This window comes from Gossypium hirsutum, chromosome D11 (assembly GCF_007990345.1).
Source record: "Gossypium hirsutum isolate 1008001.06 chromosome D11, Gossypium_hirsutum_v2.1, whole genome shotgun sequence".
Taxonomy (NCBI): Eukaryota; Viridiplantae; Streptophyta; class Magnoliopsida; order Malvales; family Malvaceae; genus Gossypium; species Gossypium hirsutum.
The window spans coordinates 65,247,544-65,266,927 of NC_053447.1; the positions used below are offsets into that span (position 1 = coordinate 65,247,544).

Consider the following 19,384-nt stretch of genomic DNA (forward strand, 5'->3'; position numbering starts at 1 on the left):
TGTAATTTATATATATAATTTTGATTTTATCTAATTCTTGTAAATTATTAACACAATTATTGATATAATATCATTTTATGTTTATACATTTCATATATAAATAATTATATTTATCCAATATAAAATAAATTGATTTATTTATTTCTTTAAATATTTATAACTAAATCAAAATTAAAGTTTCAAGTATACATTTGAACCACAATTATAGTTTTACATGCATAATTGCACCAATTTAAATTTTATGCATACAATTGCACATTAAATTAAAATTCATGTATAATTTTGAGACTTATCCCTTATAAAATATGACCAAATACGAAAAATATCATTAACACCACATGTGTAAAAGAATATAACAAACTATACATAAAATGATTAACTAATGTTAAGAAATTTATATTACTAACATGATGAACACAAAGAGAACATAAAATAATTAAAATACATTATATAAAAAAAACATGGTTTTGATAAAAATATACAAATGTGTTAAAATCTACTCTATTATTTAAATGTGTGATTGAAGTAGTGTCATAAATCAATTTAATATTAATTCAATTAATAAAATTATTAAAATAACCTTACATATCTTTAAAAAATTAGGGGTAATGCATATTTGATACATGTACTTTCATAAAATGTTTAATATAATACCTAATACTATACATATATATTTTTTGAAACTCTAATTCAATTGGTTTTTTTTTTAATTCTAGCTATTTGATTCCATTTTCCTGAATATTCTTGTTAGTGTATCTCCTTATCCGATCTTAATAGATAAAACAAAATGGTTAATGATGAAAAAAGAAAAACACTAATAATTTATATTATTAATCTTCAATATTCACTTTAAAAAGTAAACCAACTATTTTTAAAAATTTTATTTAAACTTTATCTAACATATTTTCTGTAATTTCATATAATCAAAATTGATAAATTTAAAATACGTGTTTAGATTTAGTTCAATTATAAATATTGATATAAGCAAAACAATGAACATCCATATAAACTCATTCAGCTTGAGTAGATTCATGGCTATGCTTATACCAAATTCATTGGTCAAAGTTTATTTTTTTTTCTTATATCAGTAGCCACCGTCGTCAGCGACTCCCCTTTCATCATCGCTCAGAAGAAGGCATTGTTCACCAGACTCAAATTTGATACCAAATACATCTATCAACATCTACAATCAAGGCTTCTCGATGGCATATGATGCAAGTCTCGTGGACTATAGTTGGCTCCAAGATGCATCTGATGTGACTAGTGGGAGTATTTCTATCATATCCATTTGAATTAGAGGCCAAAAAACAAGGCATATTATAAATATACAACGAAGAGGTTTTAACCACGACCAAAGCTTGAAAGTTTATAGTTTAAATAATAATAATAATAATAATAATGATGAATTACACATGAATTATCATGTAAGTTATTATGTCTAAAATTTAATATTTTAATTGATATTTTCATTAAAAATAATAATGCAACTCTTTTTGAAAGGTTGGTAATCAAATTTGATACTTTTTGAAAGATTGAGTACTAAATTTAACTTCAAAAAAAAATGATGACCAAAATGTCAAAAAATATAAACGTTAAAAGTTAAATTTATCATTATATATTTTTTATTGTTTAAATATCATACAACATACGTATAAGTGTAACACTATGTTAGGTTGATATTTCCAAATAATACTAAAAAAAGCTACAAAAGCAAAAACCAAGTCAGAAAAAAGAAGGAGAAACATGGGTTTAGATAAAAACAAAAAGACCAACCTGATAGTCTGAGATGGGGATGACCCAGCATGGGAGAGAATTGAGTGAGAGATAGAGATGGAAGAGAAGGGCGGGAAGGTGAGAAGAAAGAGTGAAAAGCAGAAAAAGAGGAGAGGTTATGAAGAGGATAAGAAGGGAAGGAAGGGACGGAGAGGATGGGAATGAAACATTTCCTAAGGACAAGGAGAGTAGGAGATGCAATGGGAGGGACATGCGTCGCTCTTAACATCGTCTCTCTTCTCACTCAGATCGCTTCACTCACTGGGGTGATTTACTAGGTGTCCAAAAGGAACATAAAAAAAGGGGGGTTTTGGTTTTGGGGGACAACAGCAAAAATGGGAGTTTGGATATTCCATGGGCTAACTCAGATATGGATTTCACCGAAACATCGTCTGTTTCATATTGGACTTTGATGGATCTCATGCCCACCACCTAAACACAAGACCGGGCTGGCGCTGGCCGTCTAATACGTTTAGGTTTTGGATAAAAAGCATTTAGAAAAGAGTTGGATTTTAACTCAATTATTTAAATTATACTATATTTAATTAATTAACAATTGAGTTAGGGTCCCTTTGGATGGACGGTACATTTATCTATGATTATTGTAAAAACAACGATTGCGGTAAAATTAGATATTATAGCGTGAGAAAAAAAATTAAACACACTGCACTAAAATGAATGGGGAGTATGAGATTTAATAGCAAAAGTTGATCTAACATATTTATCCAGTACCATTTGATTAAATTGACCTAAATCTCAAATTTTGAAAAATATAAAGACTAAAACAGAACAAATTAAAAAAAATTAATTTTATAGATTATATAAAATACATCAACTAATAGTAAAATAAAAAAAATAAAAAAATCAAATCCCACAATTTCTAATGAAAATCAAAATCTCTAACAAGATACTCTTACAAATTTGGGTATCTATTAATAATTTTGATAACAAATGGTCTTATAAATTTTGATATCAATTAAAAATATTGTTATTGTATTAGAAATTTTGATATTATTAAAAAAATATTGATATTGCGGTAGAAATATTGGTACTGCATTAAATTTTTTTATATCTATTAGAAATATTAATTTTGATATCAGTTTAGAAACTTTGGTGCCCTTCAAAAAACTTGAATATTATTGGCTCCCCTTTTATTCTTTGCTCAATTTTTTAGCAAGGGATGATTAAAGAAAAAAAGGATTTGATTACATCAATTTATTCTTTATTCAGAATCAGTCCCCTAAGCATTGGGTTAAGAATCCAATTTTCATTGCAAAGTACTTTGTTACATCATCAGACTCACTTCAACCTATTGTACAAGCAAGAATCTATAGTTCAAACATTGCACAATGTTATCTTTTGCCAATATATATCGTTTTTTGGTGCTTTACATAAATATGCCGCAAGGATTTGATAAACATAAACATAAAAATAAAAAAGATTGGTTTCGATAAATTTAGTTGTTCTTGTTTTAGCTTCCATTAATTATGATTCCTTGCTAAAGCAATTGGATAAGAATCTAATTTCCCTTGTGCGGTATTCTTATCCTTCCATAGGAATCACCTGAATCCGTGTCCACAAGCAAGAATTGTATGGTTTAATTTAACTTTTAACCATATAATCAATTGTACCTGAAACCAAAACTTTCAAGACATCAACTCTCTTTGCTCACAAAAAAAAAAAATTGCTCTCTCATGGATTTCTCTGCTGTTTCTTCTGCCCTCAAAGCAATCGGCGAGCTAACTCAAGAAGTCACATCCTTGTGGGGCGTCGATGAACAAGTTGAGGGCCTAGCAAGTGAGCTGAGATGGATGCAAAGCTTCTTGAAAGTGGCAGACGCAAGAAAAGTTGATCATGAGGTGATACGTACCACCGTTGTTGAGATCATAGAGTTGGCCTACGATGCTGAAGATGTGATCGAGGTGTTTGCCCTCAAAGTTGCTTCCAAAAGGAAAGGTGGATTTTCAAATTGCATCAAACGATCCGCTTGTTTCCTCAAGGAGGGATGCCTCCTCCACCAGATCAAGTCAGAGATAGAGAAAATCACAACCAGAATCGAAGTATTGACTCGACAATTGAAGACGTATGATGTATCAAAGTTAGCTGTTGATGGAGAAGGACTAAGTTCTTCAACTGAAAGGCTGGAGGCAAGGCGGCCTTATCCTCATGTTATGGATGATAATATTGTTGGATTGGATGATGGCATCAAGGACTTAGTCACAGTTCTTCTCGATGAGCAAAGTGAACGTAGGGTTGTCTCCATATGCGGAATGGGTGGTCTGGGCAAGACCACTCTTGCCAAGAAAATATATCACCACAGCCAAGTTGTTGGTCATTTCAAGCACTTGGTTTGGGTATATGTTTCTCAACACTGTCAAAAAAGAAAAGTTTGGGAAGATATTCTATCTGATCTTCTCATCTTAAGTGAAGAAGACAGGAAGGTGAATGTTGAAAAATTAGCAAAAAAGTTATCTAGTTTCTTTGAGGAAAACAAATGTTTGGTGATACTCGATGATGTTTGGAGCATCGAGGCTTGGGATAGCTTAAAACAAGCATTTTCAGCAAGAGAGACGAAAAGCAAGATCTTACTCACCTCTCGGAACAAGGATATAGTTTCACACGCCGACAGAAATGGTTACTTATATGAGTTGCAGGAACTAAACTACAATCAGAGCTGGGAACTATTTCAAAAGATTGCCTTCCCCCAAACAAATTCTCCAGGTAATATGTTTATTGATTTCATAATCGCAAAATTATTCTACCTTAATATATATTGTAACATTTGCTCTACATTCTATTTTTTTTTGTTTGGCTAAAAGAATTTTATATTTTAAAGTGGCATAATAATTTATTTGGCTCACCAATTTTATAAAAAAATTCATTTTAGTCATCGATTTTTTTTTTTACTTTTTTTAGCCATCCATTTTACACATACATATGACAGTCCACATATTTCAGCAATTAATTAATTATTTTAAATTAAAAAATATTTTTATAATATTTTTATGAATTTTAAAAATAATTAATTTTAAAAAAAGTAATTTTTATAATTTATTTAAATTTTTTAAATTTTTAAAATTAATTAATTGATTACATGACACCCACGTGTGTCTCTTCAATAAAGTTAATATATGTTTAGTCATCATTCTTCTCAATTTGTTTCCGAGTTTATGTCTTGCCCCTGAAAAGCTTTCCAGAGTTTGTTAATTGATTTATTGTATGAATTTTATAATTTTTTATGATAAATTTGATCATACTTGTAGTTTATTTTGGTAAACTTATATAAAGTAGTATCTAAATATTAAATTTACGAAAAATAAATTTAAATAATAGTAGTATCTAATACAAAATGAGCAATTAATTTATTTTGATCATATTACTAAATTCACATCTAAAAAATTTGAAGTAAACTAGAAGTTAAGATAATTTATTTTACTTTAATAGGGTTATTACTTGAATGTAATTCTAAGCATAAAATATAGAAAAAAAAAGTTGTGATACTTGTAATTATTATTAGTTAAAAAATTGATGTAAAAAAGAAGTTAAGTTAATTTTATTAATAAAAAAATAGAGTTATTGCTTGATAAAATTTTAAGCATCTTAACAATCACTTAATTAATATTAGAGTTAATTATATTCATTAATTTTTATTTTGAATAATGTATCTTTGCATTAATTACATAAAATAAAACTATATTATATGTTGAATATGTTAAGAATATTTTAATTATGATTCAAAAATTTTATATTATAATATTTGAGTTAATAAGATTATATATTTTAATTATATTCAATAATTCATACAAGAAATATTATTTTATGTTAATTACCGCAACTAAAAATAAAATATTTTAAAATTTTGATTAAATAGTAAACATATAAAATCACATGCAACACATATAATAATAGAAGTTAATATAATAAAATTTGTAAACTTTTAGCATAATTATTGCATTTTCATGAAGTTGGTTAATTTTTTATTTTTTTTGTACAAATAAAAATACTATAAAACCAGGTGTTTCAATGACATAAATCAATTTTAGGGATTCACTAAATTAAATTAACTTTCATTCGTATGATTCATTAGAGAAATAAGGAGAAATCATAACACCATAACACATTTGTAGGGCTAATTTAATTTAAAATTATTAATTACAACATTATGCTAATTTTAAAATAAAATAATTACTTGAATCCGTAATTTATGCTCTTAATATTTCAGTTCATCTACTGTCTAATTTCTCACTTCACTAAAACCATTAGGCTCAAGAGATGTTGTATTAAGAATTTACATTTCATATACTAAGTGTATAAGTGAATCACATGAAAGAAATCACTTGTCAAAAACCATTTTATTTATTTTTAATAACTTCTAAAATTGTTAAATAGGTGGTAATATTGTGGTTAATTATTAAACTGTTATCACTGATTTTTTTGAAATTTTGTTCTGGTATTCTACAGGCTACAAAATTGATGCGAAACTGAAGGAGTTAGGAGAGGAAATGGTTAAACACTGTGCAGGGCTTCCATTAGCCATCATTATATTGGGAGGAATTTTGGCTACAAAGTATCCTTCATTAGCTGAATGGCTGAAGGTATCAGCAAATGTGAAACCATACTTGAACAACGATAAAGGTGAAGTACTGAGAGATGTGTTGGCATTAAGTTATGATGATTTGCCTCCCTATTTAAGACCATGTTTTCTTTATTTAAGCCACTTTCCGGAAGATTATGAGATACCTGCGAATAGATTGATTCAGTTATGGGTTGCCGAAGGTATTGTTTCATCAAAGCAAGAAGAAGGAGATGAAGGGCAAATAGCGGAAGATGTGGCTGAAGGTTATTTGCTGGAGCTTGCAGAAAGATGTACGATTCAAGTACGGGAAAGAGACATTGCAACCTTAAAGATAAGAAGTTTTCAGATGCACGATCTAATGAGAGATGTTTGCTTGTCCAAGGCAAAACAACAAAAATTCCTCTATATTGCAGATCAGTCAAATGCGTGCCAGTTATCCAGTATTGGGAGGGTTCGCAGAGTTTCTGCACACAAGTTATTTTGGATACAGTGCATTAAAAGTCCACACCTTCGACCACTTTTGTTCTTTGATACGTTTTTACCGGGCGAGGAAATGGAAAAGGAAAAGGTTTTGACAATGGCAAGGCACGATGAAAGTTTCAATCCACTGGTTTGGTTTATCGCAATTGGTGTGTTAGGTACTAAATTGAGGGGAATTTGGAAATATATGTTCAATAATTTTAATTTTCTTAGAGTGTTAGATTACGAAAGAGGAGGAGCAGCAGGATGCAAGTTACCCAATGACATTGGTAAACTCATCCATTTAAGATTCTTGAGTCTAAGGGATTTGACCTTCGGGAGTTCAAAGTTGCCATCATCTCTAGGCAACTTAAGGTGCTTGCAATCCTTAGATTTAAGAATCAAAAACACTCGTTTTAAATCTGCTCATGTACCTAACGTGTTATGGAGGATGCAGCAACTAAGGCATCTATATCTCCCCGTGGAATGTAATCGTAAAACAAAGTTGAAGCTGGGTACATTGAGAAACCTCCAAACACTTGTCAACTTCAACACCAAGAATTGTTATGTAAAGGATCTTATCTACATGACAAATATTAGAGAGTTGAAGATTCGAGGGCCCTTCAATATTGAAGATTTTAACACGGAGTTGGGCAAGAATCCACCCATCGTCCAAAGTAAATATCTTCATTCCTTGTCTATCATCAATTATGAAGGAAGACTAGATCCAAGACATTTGACTCACCTCCTTTCAAGTTGTGATAGCATTTCTACGTTGAGATTAGATGCGGAGATAAGAAGGTTACCAGAGTACCACTACTCATCTTCAAATCTCGCTTACATAAAATTAAGGTGGTGCAAGCTTGAGGGAGATCCAATCCCAACACTTGAGAAAGTGCCCTGCTTAAGGATCCTTGAATTACATGAAGAGGCGTTCATAGGAAAGGAAATGTTTTGCTCCGGACAAGCTTTTGCTAAACTTGAGTCTCTAAGCCTTAAGGGACTGGATTTTCTGGAGGAGTGGAAAGTGAGTGAAGGAGCCATGCCTTGTCTTCGGCGATTGGAGATACAGGACTGCAGCCAACTAAAAGAGCTTCCAGATGGACTGAGGTTCATTGCAACCCTTCAAGAACTGAAGATTGAATCAATGCCAAAGACATTCAAAGATAAAGTGGAGGAAGGGGGAGAAGATTTCTGCAAAGTCCAACATGTTCCTTCTATCATATTCCAAAATTGCGAGGGGTAGTAATCATGATTAATGCCAGGTAATTCATAATCTCTGTTTTAGGAAATACTTAACCCATTTGTTTATACATAAAAATCCACAACTATTTTGCATGTTTATACATCATATTGATATTTTTTAATATTTCCTCTTCAGGTATTGAAGCCATTGCCATTTTTTTTATTCTGTTGCTGCTCTTCATGGGACCAAATATATGTAAAAAAGTTGTAACAAACAGTACTGTGTGAAATTGTGTACGTGGTGTGAAATTTTTTGTATCGTAAAATTAGAGATTTGAAGTTGCCTTGTATTTTGTTTTTTTTTGTTATAAATTTCAAAATTGTACCCAGTCCCCACACACTTTCCGATGACGTCCCTCCACTACCAAAGCATGGGCTGCAGCATTAAGCGAACGGTTCACAAACTGGTAAGAGACTACATCAAAACCCTGTCGCAATCTTTGAATATTATGAACAATCGGTCGAATAATCGATCTATCTTCCTCATTTTTGGTCAATTTTTTAATAACTGTCAGAGAGTCCCCTTCCACAATCAACCGTCGAAAGCCCTTTAATCTTGCAAGGATCAGCGCTCTTTCACAAGCTCGTGCTTCCGCCACAAAGGCATCATCCACGTTTTCCACCAGATAAGTGACTGCTTCTATGACTTCCCTTTTGTGATTTCTAGCTAAAATTGCGATGGCCGCAAAATTATTTCCTGGAATAAACGACGCATTAAAGTTAATTTTAACAAAACCATAGTCGGGAGGCCTCCAAACTTCATTTCTCATAAAAGCAGTAGAAGCACATAAATTCTCACGAACAAGCCCTAGATCACATTCATAGCCCCTGATACACCCCAATAGATGTGAGAGAACTTTGTCCCTTCATGAATCAACTTATTTCTGTGAAACCATAAACACCAAAGAGATAAAGCAATAAACCTTTTTTGCCGACCTTCTGCTTTGTTAATACAGAACTCCGGTAAGGAAAATCTCGAACACACGATCAGAACTTGAAAAGAAAAGAAGAAATAGGACAAGGCTCCAAGGCGTGTATCAAGCCACTATCTTTAAGGTTATATTCGCCCCCACTTATCTTCAGTGTGCAAACGAGTTCCAAGCAAATTAACCTCGAGGATACAACGAAGCCAATGACTATTTGCATTTTGCACTGACGAGAATAGTCCACTATGCACTAAGTAATGTATAGCAAAAACTCAATTTCTACAAAGGATTTCTGCAGCAATACTTTATAGAATAATCTAATAATATTAGAAAATGAAGGAAGAGAAGAAATAATATTAGAATTTGTTGATATATTTCCAAATGAAAAACCCATTCCTATTTATAGGAATTTTCTTGTCTCTTCATAGAGATATCTTTCAATAGGTGTCTTTATGAATAAATATATAATAATAATTATTCATTTAATTTGTAACTATTCAAATAATATTTTTTGAATAATTATAATTCTTTTTTAAAAAAATCAAATGATATAACTTTTGACCAATGACCAAAAGTTTTATCTTTTGATTAATTACACCCATTCATTTATAGTTATTGGGATACTATAAATATTTGAAAATGTTCCAACAATCTCCCCCCATTTTCAAAATATTTAGATTTTGATATTCTTGGAAATCAATTTGCATAAATAAAGGTGTCTTACGATTGAACCTTCACTTAGTGAAAACATGTTAAAGTTAATCGAAATTGCATGGTAGACTAAGCTTTGAACCAACTATTCCATTTGATTAACTGAACACATCTCACACAATGATTTCAACATCAGTCAATGCATAGTATCTAGGGACACTATTATAGCCATGTGTCTATGTCCTCTTTTCATGAGTGCTGTCAGAGCCAAGCCCTTAAGCTCCTAGAAGCGGCCACACTTCCACTCACATAGGTAGATCCCATCAAAAGTGTTCCCGTAATTATAACACTCTAACATATTTATGTTATGGGTCCATTAAGAGTACATTACTCATCCTTCCCTTATCATTACGGTTACCTAGCACTTTAATCTTAGGATGGATTTATTTATAGTGCTAACAGTCACATACTAATGATGTACTTTGTCTCATTGAACTCAAGACTTGACGTTATACCAAGCGTTGAGTCGAGTTTCCATCATGGGTGACTCTAATTAATAGGCTTGAGTCCCATCCCTTTTGAGGTCCTTTTTACTGCATCTCTAGCAAGACTTTTTGTCAAAGGATCTGCCAAATTTTCACTTGACCTCACATAATTAATAGTGATCACTCCATCAGAGATTAATTGTCGGACATAACTATGTCTTAATCCAATGTGTCTAGACTTTCCATTATATACTTGGCTATATGCCTTTGCTAGAGTAGCCTCACTATCACAACGGATAGAAATAGGTGAAATTGGCTTAAGCCATAAAGGTACATCATAAAGCAAATTTCTTAACCATTCTGCTTCTTTAGATGCAGCGGCTAATGCAATAAATTCTGCTGCCATGGTGGAATCAGTAATACATGTTTGTTTCTTGGAACCCCAAGAAATGACTCCTCCACCAAGAATGAAGATCCACCCACTAGTAGATGCATGATCTTCCAAACTTGTAATCCAACTAGCATCCGAATACCCTTCTAAAACTGGAGGATATCCATTATAACACAATCCATAGTTAATAGTTTTCTTTAAGTACCTAAGTACTCTATTTAAAGCTTGCCAATGCAAACTACTTGGATTACTTGTGTATCTACTCAATTTTCCAACAGCATATGCAATATCTGGTCTTGTACAAGTTATTATGTACATAAGACAACCAATTAGACTTGCATGTTTCAATTGATCAATTTTCCTACCAGCATTAGATACTAATTTTAATTGAGGATCCATGGGTGTAGATGCTGGTATACAGTTGAAAAGATCAAACTTTTTAAGCACATTTTCAATGTAATGTGATTGTGATAAAGCTATAGTGCTTTCATCTCGGGTTATTTTAATCCCAAGAATAACATCTGCTACACCCATATCCTTCATAGCAAAGTTGTTTGACAAGAATTTCTTTGTGTTTTCTATTTGTTCCAAATCCGTGCCAAAAATGAGCATGCCATCTACATATAAGCAAATTATAACACCCTTTCCATTATCAAATTTACTATATATGCACTTATCGGATTCATTTATTTTATAGCCATTAGCTAAAACAACCTTGTCAAACTTTTGGTGCCATTGTTTTGGTGCTTGTTTAAGCCCATATAAAGATTTAACAAGCTTACATACCTTATGCTCTTGTCCTGGAACAACAAATCCTTCCGGTTGCTCCATGTACACTTCCTCTTCCAATTCACCATTTAAAAATGCAGTTTTAACATCCATTTGGTGAACAACCAAATTATATATAGAGGTAAGTGATATTAATAGTCTAATTGTAGCAATTCTTGCTACTGGAGCATAGGTATCAAAGTAATCAATACCTTGTCTTTGTGTAAAACCTTTTGCTACCAACCTTACTTTAAATTTATCAATGGTTCCATTGACCTTCATTTTCTTTTTGAAGATCCATTTACAACCTATTGGTTTGGAACCTGGTGGAAGATCAACTAAGATCTAAGTTTGATTTCCCATTATTGAATCCATTTCATCATTTATTGCTTCTTTCCAAAAAGCAGAGTCTTGAGATTTCACTGCTTCTTCAAATGTAATAGGATCAGATTCGGTATTATAACAATAAGGTATCTTATTGCATATACTTTCACCTTTTCCTTCTACAAGAAACATAATGAAATCTGGTCCAAAATCTTTGACCTTTTTAATCCTCTTACTTCTTCTTAATTCTTGACAAGATTCATCATTATTATCAATTTGTTTCAATGGAATCTCATTCTCATTTGAAGAATGAATCAATTGTTGTGGTTGTAATTGTCTTGATATAGAATTAAATCTATTTTCATCAAAAATAGCATCTCTTGATTCAATAACTGTATTAATTGAAATTGAATCATTTGGTTCAATTACTATGAACCTATATGCCTTGCTATTATGTGCATAACCTATAAATATGCATTCAATTCCTCTTTCACCTAACTTTTTACGTTTAGGTGTTGGAACTTTTACAATAGCTCTACAACCCCAAACCTTTAAATAATTAAGGTTTGGTTTCCTTTTCTTCCATTGTTCATAGGGGGTTATTTTAGTTTCCTTATTAGGAACTCTATTCAATATATGACAAGCTGTTAGAACAGCTTCTCCCCAAAAACCTTGTCCAAGACCTGAATATGATAACATTGAATTTACCATTTCAGTCAAGACTCTATTTTCCTTTCAGCTACACCATTTTGTTGTGGTGTGTAAGGGGCTGAAACTTGATGGACAATTCCAGTGAGTTCAAAATAACTTGGATTATAGTATTCTCCACCTCTATCCGATCTTAAGCACTAGATAAATGATTCACACTGAAGTTCAACTTCAGATTTATAAACTTTAAATTTATCAAGCGCTTTATCTTTTGAATGCAATAAATATACATAACAATATCTAGAACAATCATCAATAAAAGTAACAAAATATTTCTTTCCACCTAATGTAGGAGTATTATGCAAGTCACATAAATCACTATGTATCAAATCAAGCAATTTTGTTTTCCTTTTAACCTTAGGGAAAGGATTTCTTGTAATTTTAGTCAACATACAGGTATTGCATTTTTCAATATTATTATTAAAAACAAGAATTAAATCTAATTTATACATGTCATTCAATTTTCTATAATTCAAATGACCTAATCTATAATGCCACAAACAAAATGATTCAACCATATAAGCAGAAATAGTATTTTTATTCTTATTAATAATATTAAGTTTGAGCATGCTTTCATACATATACCCTTTTCCCACAAAAATTCCTCCCTTAGACAAAATAAACTTCTCTGCCTCAAAAACAAGTTTGAAACCAAACTTATTCAACAGACTTCCAGACACTAAATTTTTCCTAACTTCTGGTACATAATATACATCGTTTAAGGTTAAAACCTTTCCAGAAGTGAATTGTAGTTCAACAGACCCTTTTCCTTTAATTGTTGCGGTGGAAGAATTTCCCATGTACAAGACATTGTCATTTTCACATTGTGTGAACTTTGTGAACATGCTTTTGTCTTTGCACACATGTTTGGTTGCTCCGGTATCAATCCACCATGTATTATCATCTTGTGCCATATTAATTTCAGATATCATTGCAACGAACTTTTCGTTATTATCAGCCTTAGAAGATGATTTCTTCTTTAAAAATCGACATTCATTCTTGAAATGTCCCGGCTTTCCACAATGATAGCATGAGCCCTTTTATTTCTTTTTGAACTTAGGTGCTCTATCAGTCTGATTGAACTTTCTCTTGAATGGTTTAGTAGTCTCTACTTCCTCCATAACATGTACTTTGGCATTTTCAGAATTTAGGTTCTGATCTTGTTTTCGATACTCTTCTTCAATACGAAGATGATTTGCCAAAGCCTCAAGAGATATTTCCTCTTTCTTATGTTTTAGACTTCTTTTAAAGTCTTTCCAAGATGGAGGAAGTTTGTCTATTATGGAGGATACCACAATCATTTCATCCATTTTCATATCATATTGCTTAAATTGATTCAGCATCTTTTCAATATCACGAAATTGTTCCATAACAGAACGACCATCAACCATTTGATAATTATTGAAACGACTGACAAGAAATTTCTTACTTGTAACATCTTCGGTCATGTATCTTGCCTCCAATTTGTCCCATAATTCTTTAGCGGTGACGTCGTTTTGGTAGGTGTCGAACAAACCATCAGATAAACCATTCAATATGTGGCCCATGCACATGTAATCAGCATTGTCCCATTTTTGTCTTTCTCGGGTTGCAGCAACAGATTCATTTTCATTCTCTTCAGGTCTTGGAGTATCCAAAACATAAGCAATCTTCAAAGTTGATAACAAAAAGTGCATCTTTTTCTGCCATCGTCAAAAATTGCCACCATCAAAACGATCAAGTTTAACAAAGTTGGAAGCCAACTCCCTTAGTGTTCCACTTTCATGTGTTGTGGTAGTCATCATGAAATATAACCTTAAAATTGTTAATACAGAACTCCGGTAAGGAAAATCTCGAACACACGATCAGAACTTGAAAAGAAAAGAAGAAATAGGACAAGGCTCCAAGGCGTGTATCAAGCCACTATCTTTAAGGTTATATTTGCCCCCACTTATCTTCAGTGTGCAAACGAGTTCCAAGCAAATTAACCTCGAGGATACAATGAAGCCAATGACTATTTGTGTTTTGCACTGACGAGAATAGTCCACTATGCACTAAGTAATGTATAACAAAAACTCAATTTCTATAAAGGATTTCTGCAGCAATACTTTATAGAATAATCTAATAATATTAGAAAATGAAGGAAGAGAAGAAATAATATTAGAATTTGTTGATATATTTCCAAATGAAAAACCCATTCCTATTTATAGGAATTTTCTTGTCTCTTCATAGAGACATCTTTCAATAGGTGTCTTTATGAATAAATATATAATAATAATTATTCATTTAATTTGTAACTATTCAAATAATATTTTTTGAATAATTATAATTCTTTTTTTAAAAAATCAAATGATATAACTTTTGACCAATGACCAAAAGTTTTATCTTTTGATTAATTACACCCATTCATTTATAGTTATTGGGATACTATAAATATTTGAAAATGTTCCAACATTCAATATATGTTTTAACAAACTTATCTTTATAATCCAGGGAAGCATCCAAAAGGGGGATTTGAACCTGTAACGATGTCCATATAGTTCGAAGGATCCTACAAGACCCCAACAAGTGCTCCGTAGTTTCCAGATCTTCCTTGCACATTGGGCACACCGCCTCTTCACACATCATTCGGCATGCCAAGTTCCCATAGTGAGGCACCATATTATTAAACAATCTCCAGACATGTATTTTTATTTTTTCTGCAATATGCAAAGTCCATAGATCCATGTAAAAGCTTTTGTATTCTTCGTTGGTAGAGGACATATATAAATTGCTCTGTAAATAATCTGTAATGAGAACTCGATACCCACTCCTAACTGAATACTCACCTGAGCCGTCAAACTTCCATACCAACATATCCTCTGGTCGGCTCTCAGAGATGAGAATGACAAGAATTCGATTAGCAGTATCATCATCCACTAAGTTGTGAATCAACTCACTATTCTAGGTACTATCTACTTCATTCATTAACTGATTCACTGTTGACCATGAAGGCTTAATTTCATTAACCGGGATTCTGCTGTTCTCCCTTCCAGGCAGCCAAGGATCATTCCAAATGTTGATACTTGCACCACTACCCACTCGCCACAAGATACCATCATTGATCAAGTCCCTCGCACTACAAATACTCCTCCAGGTAAATGAAGGGTAATAACCAACCTTTGCTATTAGTATAGTAGAGAAAGGGAAATAACGAGCTTTCAAAACCTTAGCTAATAAGCAATGGGGCTGAGTTAAAATACGCCACACCTGCTTCGCTAAAAGGGCCTTATTAAACATGAATAAATTTTTAAACCCCATTCCGCCAAAGCATTTTGGTTTACATAGAACATCCCACGAACTCCAATGAATCCCCTTCGATGTTTTGTTATTCGTCCACCAGAATCGATTCATTACTCCTTCCAAAGTTTTACATAATGATTTTGGCAATAAAAAACACTGCATAGCATAAATTGGCGTAGCCTGCAAAACTGATTTAATAAATACCTCTTTTCCCCCATAGAAAGATAGCGCATACTCCACCCCTCAACCCGTTTTCTGAAACGGTCCACAAAATGAGCAAAAGCCCACTTTTTCCTTCTACCCACCATCAAAGGCAAACCAAGATACTTTTCAGGATTTGAAGCGAGCCGTACCCCAAACAGATTAACAATATCCTCCTGAACACTAGAGTCGACATTAGCACCAAAATAAATGAGAGATTTCTCAAAATTCACTCTCTGTCCCGATACCATTTCATATTCATGAATAATGGCCCGAACTATTTCTGCTCCTTCACGAGAGGCATCACCAAAGAGAACACAAATCATCTGGAAAAAATAAATGATTAACCGAAAACTTCTCTCTACCTAGAGGTGCCCCCATCATCCTCCATTTAGTTTTAGCTTCCTGAATAAGCAGCGAAAAACCTTCAGCACAAATCAAGAATAAATACGGACTAAGAGGGTCTCCTTGTCTGAGTCCTCTCGATGGTGTGAACCAATCCCCGCTAGCTCCATTAAGACTGATGGAATAGCTAACAGAGCATACACAACGCATGATAAGAACGATCCAATCCTCATGAAAACCTAGATGCCTCATCATACCTGCCAAAAAATCCCATTCCACACGATCATACGCTTTACTCATATCGAACTTAAGCGCAAAATTACCTTTCTTGCCTCTCTTCTTCATTTTTAGAGAATGAAGTACCTCATAAGCAATCAGTACATTATCAGAAATAAGCCTGCCTGGATTAAAGGCCCCTTGAGCTTCATTAATACAATTCCCCAATGTCTCGCTCATCCTCAAAACCAATACCTTTACTATAATTTTGTAAATGACATTACAAAGGCTTATAGGCCGAAAAAGAGTCATATTACTCAGTTTGTCAATCTTTGGAATCAGGATAATACGCGTTCTGTTAATAGCACTTAACTCATCTTGTCCCTGTAGAACGGATAAACAAATTTGGGTAACCTCAGGTCCAACAATATTCCAATAACGCTGAAAAAAGAAGGTTGGAAACCCATCCAATCCAGGAGCTTTCAAAGGCGCCAAGGATTTAATTGCACAGGTAATGTCCTCCTCCGTGAATTGTCTTAAGAGCCTTTCATTCATACTGCAAGTAACTTTTTCTTCAACTAAGCTAAACAAATGCTCATCCGACCCTGGCTCTGAAGCAGTAAAAAGCTTACCAAAATAGTCAGAAGCAATTTGGAGAAGCTCCTCAGTGGAATTAGTACGTCTTCCAGCTCCATCTTCCAGTTCAGAAATTATACAACAAAAATGACGTTGAGCAGCAACCTTGTGAAAAAAACTGGTATTACGATCCCCATTCTTTAGCCAATTCACCCTCGCACGCTGCTCCCAGAATAATTCCTCTTTGTCAACTTCCAAATTAAGCCCCAATTGGACCTCCATAATCTCAGTTAGAACTTCATCTGACGGATCTTGATTGTAAAGATTCATTAGTCTATCTTCTAAACAGACCCAATTCCTTCGTTCCTTAACACTATTCACCTTGCTCCACTTTAGTAAATGATAACCCAATTTATCCAACTTACTCAGTACACCTCCAGATTCCTTTTCCCACCAACTCCGAATCATACCTTCAAACTCACCCTCTAAACACCACTTGGCTTCAAAACGAAAAAGCTTCTCATACTTATTCTGATAGAACTCTGCTCCCCCTTGAGTATCCAGAAGAAGAGGGCAATGGTCAGAAAATGAATGACTCAAATGCTCCAGTCGATACCCAGGAAAGGTATTCAACCAGCTCAAAGAAGTAACACCACGATCCAGACGTTCCCTTATATTAGTCTATGCAAATCGCCCTCGTTCCCATGTGAACCATCTGCCAACAAAACCTAAATCATTAATGCAACAGTCTTTAAAAACCCCACGAAATTCCCTCATCTGCCCAAATGGTCTAAGTCTACCACCCTTCTTTTCAAAAGAATCCATAATTTCGTTGAAATCCCCCATCACCACCCAAGGTAAATCCTGATCATGATGCAACTGGCGTAACAAATTCCACGAATCACTTCTACGCCTTTCATCTGGATGCCCATAGAAACCAGTGAATCTCCAAACATTTCCACATTCATTATCATGAACTTCAACATCAACGTGAAAAGAAGAGTAACTTTTAAGCTTGACCAACATATTTCCTTTCCAACCCAATGACAGACCCCCTTTCGTACCAACAGGATCAATATCAATGCCATTCTCAAAACCACACTTCAATCTTACCATCTCCATTTTCTTTGAACATAATTTTATCTCTATGAGAAACAAAATTCGGGAATTAATTGCTCTTAACTTGTTTTTGAGCCTTATAATCGTTCGTGGTCTCCCCAAACCACGAACGTTCCAACTTAGGATTTTTATCGAGCCCGGCTGCTCTGAATTTCAGAGCTAGCTGAAACATTCATAGATCCAGATCTCACATTAGAATCCAACAGAACGTGTGAACTCTCCACTATTCGCTGACGCTTTTTCCCCTCAGACAACTCTAATGGCTCATTTTCCTCCTCTAAATCCAACTCCATTTCCCCCTGAACGATCCCATTTGCAGTCAAATTATCAATACACCCATCTTGCTTCTTAACCGATCTACCACCGCCTTGAATTGAATCAGGACCTAAAGGAATTAGATTATGATTCAAATTTCTACCAAAACCCCTTTTATTGCCATACATAACACCTGCCGAATTTCCCTCACTACACGGAGATCCATCTATTGCATGCAACCACCTGCTTGCCGCCATATTCTGACGCCTGACCACTGCACGTAGCGATAAATCCCAACCAAAGACTATTTTTGACGGATCAATAGCCAGTCTGTCCCAACCAGGGACAGTAACTTTCCCCATGCCCCGGTTTACCACAAACAAAGCAAAATAAACTTAACTTCTCATATTGAAACCTAGCATACACCACCATAGATTTCCCTACCAAAACTTTTTTTTTTTTCCGCTTCAACGGGGCAGCAGCATTTAACCAGATACGAATATGCATATAATGATGAATTCCCAGAGTCAGAATAGATGTGTCATACTCAATATACTTTCCACAAAAATCACCAAACTTTTTGGCCATCGAAGCACTCATCAATCCCAGCGGTAAATCATGAATTTGGACCCAAAACTCCGTGTGATTTAAATCCATCATCGCTGGGTTCCCTTCAGCAGGTACTCTTTGCAGAATAAGTAAATGATTATTAAAAAACCATGGAGTCCCCGTAATAACCCTTTCAATATCAATCTCATGAAAAAATTGGAAAAGATACCGTTTTTCTCCTATCTCCGTTATGCAAATCCCTCCTATGGGATGCCAAAGATCTGCCAACGTGTTGCGTAATGACGGGAAATGAACAGCACTGTCTGTTAAGCATCTCCCCACCAGGCAAAGTTCATTAACACGACCCACTACTCTTTCATCCTCTTGAAAAGCATCCTCCTCGTCATCCATCAAATTCAAAATTTCCATTGCTTCTTCCATCTCACCTTTTGCACCTTCTACAGCTGAATAGAAAAACAACCTAGATCATAGAACAATCACAGATCTGTAACCCTCGAATTGAAAAGAAAATCCCAGAAATCAGAACAAAGAAAAC

General features: G+C 33.7%; 2 protein-coding genes across 2 annotated transcripts; one reads left to right on the plus strand and one right to left on the minus strand.

The window, feature by feature from the left end:
* The first annotated feature begins 3,427 nt into the window (after positions 1-3,427).
* LOC121223440 (probable disease resistance protein At1g58602) lies at positions 3,428-8,336 on the plus strand. The gene is made up of 3 exons (XM_041104871.1): positions 3,428-4,494; positions 6,235-8,073; positions 8,190-8,336. Exons 1-2 carry the CDS (start codon positions 3,468-3,470, stop codon positions 8,052-8,054), a joined length of 2,847 nt encoding a protein of 948 aa, XP_040960805.1. The 5' UTR covers positions 3,428-3,467; the 3' UTR covers positions 8,055-8,073; positions 8,190-8,336.
* Positions 8,337-15,228: 6,892 nt separating this feature from the next.
* Positions 15,229-18,027, minus strand: LOC121223247 (uncharacterized). The gene is made up of 4 exons (XM_041104380.1): positions 17,665-18,027; positions 16,134-17,586; positions 15,772-16,057; positions 15,229-15,403 (listed from the first exon to the last, which is right to left on the minus strand). The coding sequence occupies exons 1-4, from the start codon at positions 18,025-18,027 to the stop codon at positions 15,229-15,231; spliced, it is 2,277 nt and encodes a 758-aa protein (XP_040960314.1).
* Positions 18,028-19,384: the final 1,357 nt, after the last annotated feature.